Source organism: Carassius gibelio, chromosome B21 (genome assembly GCF_023724105.1).
Source record: "Carassius gibelio isolate Cgi1373 ecotype wild population from Czech Republic chromosome B21, carGib1.2-hapl.c, whole genome shotgun sequence".
NCBI lineage: Eukaryota > Metazoa > Chordata > Actinopteri > Cypriniformes > Cyprinidae > Carassius > Carassius gibelio.
Genome location: NC_068416.1, coordinates 18,278,724 through 18,289,622, shown reverse-complemented (window position 1 = coordinate 18,289,622; position 10,899 = coordinate 18,278,724). Strand labels below are relative to the sequence as shown.

Here is a 10,899-nt window from a genome sequence, read left to right as displayed (position 1 = left end):
CATCGCGCGAAGACAGACAGCTGAATACTGTTTGCCTATGATTTGAAAGGGACTTTAGTCTTTGTACACAAGACCTGGAAACAAATACAAAATACATAAGAGAAACACAAATCAAATTCATGCCAATTAGTCCGCCTGTCTCCTTGTTGGCTTTATTGATGGTGGACTTTGTGTTGCTTACGATTATAAAAAAAAAAATAATAATAATAATGAAAATGTTTTTGATGCCATCTGCTGGACACTTTCTAAACTAATATCTAATCAGATAAACAGAAATATTAACATTAAAAAGAGAAATAGCATAATTATTTTCACTAACAATTTTTTTTACAACAACGTCAGTACATTAGAATGATCATGACTGTGTGTTAACATACACTTGATTGTCGAAATCTCGATTATTGCATGGCCTTGGAAAATTATATATGGTGGCCAGAAACAGAGTAAACTTTGTGTTGACAAGTCCTGTTGCAATACTAAAACATATCTAAACATTGCATAGATTATAACGGTGCAAAGAACCCAATAAGAAAAAAAAGTAGTACACTTGAAAATCAGATCTAAATATGAATAGCATAAAGTTATATCTCTTAAAATAATATTGTACAGAGGCATCATAAAAAATGTTTATTGACAAAATAATACAAATTGAGTTTTTCATTGGATGTGCAACATGAATTAAGAAAAGCAATGCAAAGTAGTATTGCAAGTATTAATCGCTAACCATCAGTTAGACTTAAAACTACTGTTTTCAGCTTATCAGGAGCAATTTCAAAATACAGTACATAAACTCAATTTTCAGTAAATCCATTGATCTGCTATAGTGCAAATATGGTGTACACATTTCAGGATTAATTTTAAGAAAACCCACATTAGTTACTCTCATTTAACTTACATTTACATGGAGACAGGTTCTCATATTTGACCAGACAAAGCAATGTTATTTCTGTGAGAGAGGCTTTAAATTATCCTTTCAGTCTCTTTTTGGGGGGTTTGAGGTGCTGGGGCTCCTTCAATAGGGGCAGAGATAGGCACGCTCCGTGGTTCTCCTGAATGCAAGCACTCATTCACCCGCAGCTGACAGCCGTCCTTCAGCATGTAGATGGCAATTCTGGCAATGTTGCGGGAGTCATCTAGACCACAGTGGGGACGTCCGTCATACTGCATTCCAAGATTCTCCAGCATGCAGATTAGTTTCGTCTGAGTTCGAGGAACCTGTGAGAAACAAGCATGAGACACATGAAAACATCAGTATTTGTTCAAACTTAATACTCCAAAGCCAACTTTTTAACGGATCAGATACTCATCTTATCCCAATTCATTTTTGTACAATTTAGATATCAAGATCCTTTTTTTCTTTTAGATTTTCTTTATTTCATAAGGAATCATAAGAAAATTGAACAAGAAAACAAACCTTATAAAAGTTTCCATAAGACTTTCTGATATTGATCCATTTTCTGGCGAACTGTGGGTATCTGATGCAACTCAGTTTACACTGGGTATGAAGAAATTTCCCCATGTCCCATGACCTACACAAACAAGAGAGTGAGCTGTACATTCTATTGAATTTCATTAGCCATGCTTAAAGTGTCTGGTTAATCCTTACCCATCTGTCAAAAATGTATATTTGTACTTTGTGCCAAGTTCTTTTTCCTGTAGCCAAGAAACTGCTCGCTTTAGAACCTGATGGAATGTTTCTGCCTCATCCACCATTTTCTAAAAATAAATAAATAAAAATTAAGAATTAAAAATTGCTTGAGCAATTGCTTTCCATTTAATTTTAGACTAAAAACTTAGATACACTACCATTCAAAGGTTTGGGGTCAGTAATATATATATATATATATATATATATATATATATATATATATATATTTTAGAAGGCTCTGTATGCATTTATTTGATTGAAATTAGGGATGCAACGATACAATTCTTTTAGAATTGAGCCGATACCGAAAAATTCGGAGTATCTGCCGATACCGATCCAATAACCTTTTTTTTTTTTTTTTTATCAATGCAGAATTTCTATTATTCTCGTGTTGACATGATCATCTATCTTTTGTGTGTTAAACACAATCTACTACATACAGACAACTTAATTTTAATGAAAAATAGCAAATGAAAATTTTATCTATTGTTCTAAAATACATTCATGAAAAAAATAAGTATACACATTTATACAGAAATCTAAAAGACTTCTTTTATACATCTTAAATTGTTATTTAATTCGATATGCAGATCATAAATCTTACCTGTGTGATTCCAGTAAGTTTAACACAAAACTCCGAGAGCTGTGGGTTCACCACTGGCTTCACATACTCCTGAAATGAGTCTACCTGTGATGACAGGAATGAAATTACAAACAAAATACAAATTTAAAAAAAAATAATGAAAAAAGTGTTAGATGTAAGTGTTAAGATCAGTTCATGGGCTTAACAATCACTGTGGCTTTGCTCAAATCTATAATGATTCATTTTGGCACAAATTAAAATCTTTCTTTTCCACAACTAGCAGATCAATGCTTAAACAGTTAACTCTAAATGTTTGCCTGGCCAGAATCAAGCACACATGTTCCAGACTGTTCCCTCACCAACTCACAATCTCCAAGGTGTGCATGTCGATCAGCACCATGGGAAACTCAATGATTTCATGCAGGTAGTCAGGTGGGTTATTCTCTTCGCACGTTGCTTCAAAATCTACCACACAGATGTAGTCAAAATATGTATCAGTGCTCCCATTTGCAGCAGCTGAATGCATCAGTTTTTGCTTTTTGTAGTAACTTTTTAGGCGCTTCCTCAGGACATCCTTAACTCCCCTGAAAAGAGACAAACTGTATGTGTGAATCTGGAGTAACTGGCAGGTAAGATGAATGTAAATAAATAAATACAATAAAAGCTCTCAGTACCGCGTGTCAAGCTTCAGCTCAGCACATTTTGCACGCAGCTCATCTTTATTCATTCGGTTGATGGTGCCATTTTCCACTGCGATCTCTTTATACACCGGATCACTGAAATCTCCTTGTTTCGGGGATGAAGGCTTCTGTTTCTCATTTTTTTCACATGAAGTCTTAATGTAAAACAGGGAAATAAAACATTGTTTAGTGTTAGTGTTGTTTCATCTTTATGCGTTTATGCATTTGTTTCAGATTTGAATCACTTGCTCACCAATGGATCTTATGCAGTGAATGAGTGCCATCAGAATGAAAGTTCAAACATTTGATACAAACTTCACAATAATCCACACAACTCCAGTCCATCAATTAATGCCTTGTGAAGTAATATGCTTCAAGTTTCTAGTGAATAAATGCATAATTTTTCCAGTGGAGAAAAAAGTAATCTCTTCTGAATCAGGAGAGAAATATACTGTACACCGATCAAGCAACGTTTACAACTGAAAACATTCCAAGAATAGAGCTAAACAAATATCAGTGGGCTTTTTCACTGGAAGAAGCAATACAATGGACTGTGAAGCGATGATATGAAGTCAAAACACATCTTAATGATGGATTTGTTTACATCAAACAACAGCTTTTCACTTCACAAGACATTAAATAATGGACTTGACCTGTGTGGATTAGTACTTAAATTGCAGTTTGAACTCTTATTCTGATGGCACCCATTCACTGCAGAGGATTCACTGGTGAGCAACAAGAAACAAACTTGTTTATATTTTGAATATTTAGAGGGTTAAAAATGTAAGAATTTATATTTGAGATGAATCACTCTAAAACAGTTAAATATAAGTAAATAATACATATTTCTACTAAATATGAGTCAAAACAACACCTAACATAAGACAACACACTGCGAAGTATTACAGCAATCATACATGGGAGAAATTTTATATGACTCAGCTTGTTAAAATCACAACATGGTCACTGGTTTTTGATAACGAGACTTTTAACTAATTTACCATAATAAGTAACGTTATTTGACCTGTAATATAAATGATGGTGATTGAAACTCTCACAAAACGTGAAATAGTAGGAACTCATTATTTAGCCAGAGCTAACTGTATAACATTAATCTAGCAATGTTACTGACCGTGTGTTAAAACACTCACATTAGCGCAGCATTCCTCCTCTTCATCTTTCTCAGACGTCGAAGTCTTATTCACAGACTGACCGGTCTTCTTCTGGGACTCCATCTGTTTTGATTATTTAGTTAATTTCATAAACACTCACGTGAACGTTATATCTGGTTTGGCGCGTTCACGCTCAGTGTCTCTTATTTAATCCGCTCCGGGCGAATTATTACAATCCTAATGATTGTCTATATTTCTCAAGTTTCTTTTTTGTACATTGTATTATAATTATCCCCTATTTGCAAAGAATTATACTTCTGGTTAGCTGCTGTTATTTAAACGTGAACCAAATAACAAACGCGGTCTCTGACGCTTCAACGTACACAGGAAGTTGTCATTGAAAGGTCGAACAATTGTAGAATAAAAGACCCATCAATTTTATTTATTTTTACTTAGCTTTGTTACAAGCGTATTAATGGTTATATTGTTAATGTACTCGTTCTAACATACATATTAAACCCCCCGTCAGAAAATTCCAAAATAAATATCCTCTCAAAGTGTGTAATTTGTGTGTAACATTCTTATTGTTTATGTACTCGTTCTAACATACATATTAAATTCCCCTTCAGAAAATTCCAAAATAAATATCCTCTCAAAGTGTGTAATTTGTGTGTAACATTCTTCTGAGGATAATCAATCCGCATGGACAACTATACACCAAGTAACAATTGCAATAATATAAAAAATAAAATAAAAACATTCTCCATGATGTTGCTATTTACGTTATTATCTGTAAATGAGGACAAGTCAAATAAATATGTTTTGCTCCAATACTTTATTTGAAGTTTTCAATGACAATGAACATTTAAAACATTGCATTAAAATGCAGAAAATAAACACACCTAATACCATTGAGAGAACATTTCTTTTAACAATGTCTTTAAAGTGGTTCTGGCAAACCCGTATTCACACTCAAACAATGCTATTTAAAATGGGTGACAAGAAGTTAAAGAACAAATTAAAGTGCCTACATTACCTTGAACAAATGATACACATTACTTATTAACTTGCATCACTAATAGCATCATCATCTAGTAGTGCAGTCAATCACAGTGAGAATCAGTCATAGTCAATTAAAATACAGAAATGTAAATACTTTTAGGGTTTTACATTAAAAATGAGCTGTTCGGGAAAGAACAAAAACATATGAAAGAATTTGTATACAGATATCCAGGTGGAGTACAATTCCGGTCTCACATTTTTTGGGGGAAAATCACTGACTTTTTGGGTCATTCCGTCTTCTCTCTTAGCAAGGTTTTTCAGATGAAAACCATTTGCTGCTCACAAGAATTTAAGTCAAAATTTTATGATCATGATTTACAGTTTAGCAAATATACTGGCCAGCAGATTTACTTAGACGTAATTAATTTACATTGAATAATTTTATAAAGGTCCACACAAATCCATACAAACCCAAAATCAACCTTGAACACTTTCACATAACCTGTACAGAAACGAGCATTAATGCATTTGACAGGCACTGAAAAAACAAAAAAAACAAAAAACAAATTGACCCTCATAATTACATTCCTACAACACCAGGAACACTATTTTTTTTTTAAAAAACAATTCATTCAATCCAATATTATTGACGATAAATATCTCAAGTGTCCATATGGCTTCACGGTCCAACAGGTCCTTGATCAAAGAACAACGTGTTTTTTAAGGAGACATTTATCACAATGGATGTGTGTGCAGGATAAAGTGTCCCAAAAGCAGATTCTTAGTAATATGGACCAATGTCTTCATATCCAGCGTAGCTTGGCCAATTGGGAAAGATTCCACGTGAGCATCTGGGGCTGCCGTATCGGTCAAAAAGAACGTCCCAGTCGCTCACATCATATCGCTGATGGTCAGCCATAGTGTCATTTGAACTCTTCTTTAGTGCGGATTGAACAATTCTGTAATTCTTTCCTTGGTTGTTGTCCCAGAGCGTTACGCCATTGACCTCGTAGCAAACGGCAAACTCGATGCGTTCGTGTGGAGGCACCTGATCAGGCAAAGAAGCTTCGAATGAAAAGGTGTCACGGTTTGAGCCGGTGTAAGTGTCCTTGATGTACTGGCATTCTATGTCCGTGTGACTTTTCCAAGTGTCAAACGTAATGCGAAGCTTAACGGACTTCTCAAAGGAAAGGTTTTTGACTTTGACCGTCCCTGCTATCGATTTTTCCTTAAGCATGCAGTGTTCGAGGCAGACGTTTTCATTCTCTATACGTTGACGGAACTTTAAGTAATCTGCAGACGGCTGGTCAAAGTCGAGGGTTAGCTTGTCCTTCGCTTCTGGCAGAGTCACAGAAGAGCTAAAAAACGGCACAACGCTGGTTGGGATGTCAATAGGGTCATCAAATTCAGAAAAGACCTTAACCATCGTCAGGGCGAGGCCCTTGTGATCAGCAAAAGATACACGTTTTTTGTCCCTGTTAGGTATCGTTATGGGTGCGCTGGCACCATTCGACTCTGGCTGCTCCCTCGGAGAGCCGAAACTGAGTTTGGTACTTTGACATCGGTGCAAACACGGTCGCAAGGGCCTACTGTATTTAGACACCCTCAGGTTCAGGAACTCTTCTTTTGTCAGATAAATCGGCATGGCGAGTTCAATCGGCATGGTGGGTTCGTTGGGACGGCAGCCACTTTCACTGAAAATGCAGAAGTGTGTATTAATAACCACATTACTACAGTGAGAAATGTCTGTTCTGGTCTGTGAATGTTGGTTGAAAGCCAATGAAATCTTCCAATATTTGACTAATTCAAATTTCTCACTCGTGCTTTAATACAGCACAGCATGAAATCCTTAACATATACACTCCGTTTAATTTTTTTTTATTCATTATGCACAGTAAAAAGGGCTTAATATAGACTCAGAATCAAATAATTAAACATTAAGCAAAAGATTGCAGTAAGTGAGACGGTCAAACAAGTTTATCTAAGCTGCAGGTCAGGGGGAGGGGATATGTAGCCTGCATATGGAGAACCAAAGAGACTGGACAACAAAAGATATTGGGCACCCTCTAGTGTTCATTTGTAAAACACTTCATTCAAAATCATTGAATGACAATAATCCTAATCTTTACAACAAAGAACTTTATTTTTAGATGAGATACTATCTATCGGAAAAACAAACAAAATAATTAATTTTCAGACTGGCAAGTATTGTAACAAGGGGTGAGCTTTAACACTAGAAGTTTAACCAAGGAATGTCAATCAAACTCGGTTCCTGTAGGACCAAAGCATTGCAGAATTCAGCTCCAACTCTAATTACTCACCTCTGAACCTGCAAACCAATGTCTTTGGGATTACCTGAAAACTAAAGGCTGGAGCAATTTTGAGCTAAGCTCCACAGGACTGTGGCCTTCCAGGAGCTGAGTTTAACATCCCTGTTTTAACCAATTATAGAAAGTAGTTATATAAATGACTACTGCAGACAAGCAGCAGCCACCTAAGGTGACAGTAGATCAGGGTTTCTCAAATCTAGTGCCATGCAGAGTTCATCTAAACCCCAGATCAAACTCTAGTGATCCTGAAGACCTTGATTATTTGGTTCAAGAGTGTTTGATCAGGGTTGAAGCTCAACTACGCAGGGCACCGGCCCTCCAAGCCAAGACCTGCAAACCCTGTAGTAGATGTTGCAATATGGTTTAATAATTATAGGTTTACAGGGCAAAATAGAATTGCTATATAACTTGCAAAAGCTTTTCATTTGTATGAAAATTTGCTAAAAATTTAATGGCTGAGGAGATAGGGAGGATTGACAACTTTGACAACACTATTTTACAGCTTACTTCCACTGGTCCCATATGGATTGTATCGCGCTGGCCTCTATTTGCCACAATAGTTGCAATAACTAACCCGTACAAAGTTTTTTATTTTTTTAATTCAGTTTTAAAATATTTTAAAATCTTTCCACAAGTAAATACTGTTACTATGCCATACCATAATAATCTCATGGACACAATTCATAACCTCTAGCAGTGTGTTTGGTTGGAACAACAGCACTCGTTGTAATTTTACATTCATTTACACAACGTATAAATAAGCGATAGGTTTCACAAAACAACTTTAGTTTGCAGAATAGCAAATTCTGAGGATACAATTTAAAAAGTCTTAGACAAAAAAAGCTCCCAAAATCTTACCCTCTAGCTTGTTATCGAGGAACAATGAAACATTGTTCCGGTCGGTCTGGCGCGAGAACGATTCGATTAAAAATGAATATTGTCATTTGAAATAATAGGCAATCGCAATTAGCTTTAGAAACAAATGGTTTCGCACCTGTTGGAGCTCATTTTTAGTTGCTACTTTAGCCCAGGTCCAACATATCATCACGCTTTATCATACCTCGCCTTCGTTTTGATCAACATCTCCTCTCGTAATCTTTAATCTTTTTTTAATCCCAATGTTATGCAAAATTGCTTTCCTTTTCCATATATATATAAAAAAAACTTCAAGCTTAATATCATTTTTCGTTCTGCGTCATGCTCTTCCTGGTTTGCAGACGTTTCCCTGGGCACGAACGTGTTTAATAAAAGTTTCCTCCCTCCCTTAGATTAAAAATCCCTGCGTGCCTGAACACGAATCAACTCAGTCCTCTTCAAAATTAAAATTGATCATCAAACTGAGAGCATAAATTCATGCATACCTGCGTCACGACATTTGAACTGGACCAAACTCTTTCACCAAGCCCAGTGTCTCGTGTTAGTAAATGCAGCTTCAGCTCAATAGAGTAAAACGCTCGTGCTGCTGATGTGCGTCCGGAATGAGCGAGCCTCCTAGTTGAACCGGCCGGCACCAAAATTACATTTTGGCCGAAGATCACCCCGTGTTCACGTGAACTACCTGTTTGGACCAATCACTGCAGGCTACAGGGGCATGCATGCACCGCATACTGATCAATGGCATGTCACGTGACTGCAAAGACTGGGGGTCAGTAGGCCATGTCTGGAGGCCCCCCTGTGTTTTAAAAATATCCACCACTTTTACTCCCATAAACATGAACCCACTAACTCCTTTCAACGCTTTCACATTCTATGACCAGTGCAGATAATGTTTCAGTTCATTCAGTTCATTAGTTATTCTGGGATTATTGTCTGTGTTAACAATTTTATGTGCATTGAGAATGGAAATGCAAAGGAATGTGTTCAGCACTGTTGTCTTGGAGGGGACAAGCACTCTTGTAACCAATTCCTTTGCTATCTGTGGTTGTTGTCTAGTTTGTTTCATGTGACCTTTTATTACAATTCAGGCTCTTTTTCCTTTAATTTTTCCTGTTTATGTAACACAGTTCTTTCTTTTTTCCTCACAGTTCTAAGAAAAATGTCATAGTAGCACAATATAAACTCAGAATCATTATATAAAAAACTGAATTGTGAGATAAAAAAGTTAGAATTCTGAGAAGAAATGTTTCAGAAAAGTATATACACTTACAATTGAATTGTAGATGTAAAAGATGTAAAACTCAGAATTCATAGGAAAAAAAGGTCTGAGTTGTGAAAGTCGTGAGAAAAAAAGTCACGTTATATAAACTCAGAATTGAGATATATAAACTCACAATTCTGAGAAAAGTCAGAATTGTAAGATAAAATGTGGTATACAGTCAGAATTATCAGAACAAAGTCAGAAATGTGAAATGCAAACCTGAAAGTCTGAATTGAGAGATAAAAAGATGTTTTTTGTTGTTGTTGTTTTTTTGTTTTTATCCCATGATTGTAACATTCATAGTTTTTGGCCATAACTAGCATAAATCAATCTGACTCAAAATAAGTGTCCAACATGCCACATATAGAGGAAGTCAAAGAAACATGAAATGAAAGAAAATACTGACTACTGTCTGTCAACAGCTAAAAAAAAGGTAAATACAGTATTTTGCTCATGTGCATAATTATGTGCATCACCTCAAAGCAACGTTTTGTTCAAACATCCTTTCTCTGCTCCCATTGTGCCACGTGGATCATTTAGTCAACTTAGACTAGGCCTCTAAAATGTATTTCAGAAGCTCAGTTATCAGTCTCTTTGCTATTTGTTATCCTAATGCACATCTAGTCGATATTATACAATTACAAAGCACTTTGTTTTTGCATATGCAGTCAATAAGAGGAACTTCATTCACTTTTTATCTCATAGTGGAAAAGGAGACGTGGGTGATATTTAAGGAACTTAGTGTTTTTTTTTTATCTGTTTATTTCCCTACATTTAAGGCTAAAAATTATTGAATGAGGCAATTTATAAAGTATACATTTATGTATACATTTAACTTTATAGTGGACTTTATTAAGACTCTATTATGTCTTAGTGTTTAAATGTATATACATATATAATTGACCATCATGTCAAATGTGGGATTATTTCACATAAAATTGGAACATTTAAAAAGTCTGAAATTCAGAAGTGCACAAAATCTTAAAAGTGGCATGAGTTTTGAAATAGCAGTTTAGAAAATATATACATATTCTATATTTAATTAAAAGCAACCTGAAGAAATATATATACGTATATATATATATATATATATATATATATATATATATATATATATATATATATATATATAGGAGTCAGAATTATCCTCAGTTTCAGTGTGGAGACATTGGGACACTGTGGTATATCTCATCCTACTGTAGCCACAAATGATGCACAGATATTGCGGAAAATCCACAGATAATTCCAGATACAGTAACACTATAGGGCCAAAAACAGCCATAGTCAGTAGAAAAGGAGAAGCTGTTTTAGGCACATCATGGGTTGTGAAATAGTGAACTAAAACAGACTGTAGAGAAGGTTAACTGGAGAACAGCTGTTAAGGCTTGTTCATTCTGAATCAATAGA

General features: G+C 35.4%; 2 protein-coding genes across 5 annotated transcripts; both read right to left on the bottom strand.

Moving 5' to 3' along the window:
- Positions 1–612: 612 nt before the first annotated feature.
- Positions 613–4,419, bottom strand: eri1 (exoribonuclease 1). Of its 2 annotated transcripts, none has more exons than XM_052589008.1 (7): positions 4,044–4,419; positions 2,906–3,066; positions 2,599–2,815; positions 2,253–2,336; positions 1,607–1,716; positions 1,415–1,529; positions 613–1,215 (listed from the first exon to the last, which is right to left on the bottom strand). In XM_052589008.1, the coding sequence occupies exons 2-7, from the start codon at positions 2,956–2,958 to the stop codon at positions 961–963; spliced, it is 834 nt and encodes a 277-aa protein (XP_052444968.1). In that variant the 5' UTR covers positions 2,959–3,066; positions 4,044–4,419; the 3' UTR covers positions 613–960. The 2 variants fall into 2 exon arrangements, with proteins under 2 accessions (XP_052444968.1, XP_052444967.1); XM_052589007.1 differs by having other exon boundaries at positions 4,063–4,419.
- A 420-nt stretch (positions 4,420–4,839) lies between these two features.
- On the bottom strand, positions 4,840–8,928 carry ppp1r3b (protein phosphatase 1, regulatory subunit 3B). Of its 3 annotated transcripts, none has more exons than XM_052589011.1 (2): positions 8,717–8,928; positions 4,840–6,719 (listed from the first exon to the last, which is right to left on the bottom strand). In XM_052589011.1, the coding sequence occupies exon 2, from the start codon at positions 6,686–6,688 to the stop codon at positions 5,807–5,809; it is 882 nt and encodes a 293-aa protein (XP_052444971.1). In that variant the 5' UTR covers positions 6,689–6,719; positions 8,717–8,928; the 3' UTR covers positions 4,840–5,806. The 3 variants fall into 3 exon arrangements, with proteins under 3 accessions (XP_052444971.1, XP_052444970.1, XP_052444972.1); XM_052589010.1 differs by lacking the exon at positions 8,717–8,928 and adding an exon at positions 8,350–8,685; XM_052589012.1 differs by lacking the exon at positions 8,717–8,928 and adding an exon at positions 8,214–8,361.
- Positions 8,929–10,899: the final 1,971 nt, after the last annotated feature.

Bases quoted from the DNA above. Each gene is read 5' to 3' on its own strand.
- eri1 (XM_052589007.1), bottom strand. From the start codon at position 4,146: ATGGAGTCCCAGAAGAAGACCGGTCAGTCTGTGAATAAGACTTCGACG. The intron at 1,530-1,606 runs GTAAGGATTAAC...TTGTTTGTGTAG, and splicing joins TATACATTTTTGACAGATGG to GTCATGGGACATGGGGAAAT. The intron at 1,216-1,414 runs GTTTGTTTTCTT...TGTTTCTCACAG, and splicing joins CTTATGGAAACTTTTATAAG to GTTCCTCGAACTCAGACGAA.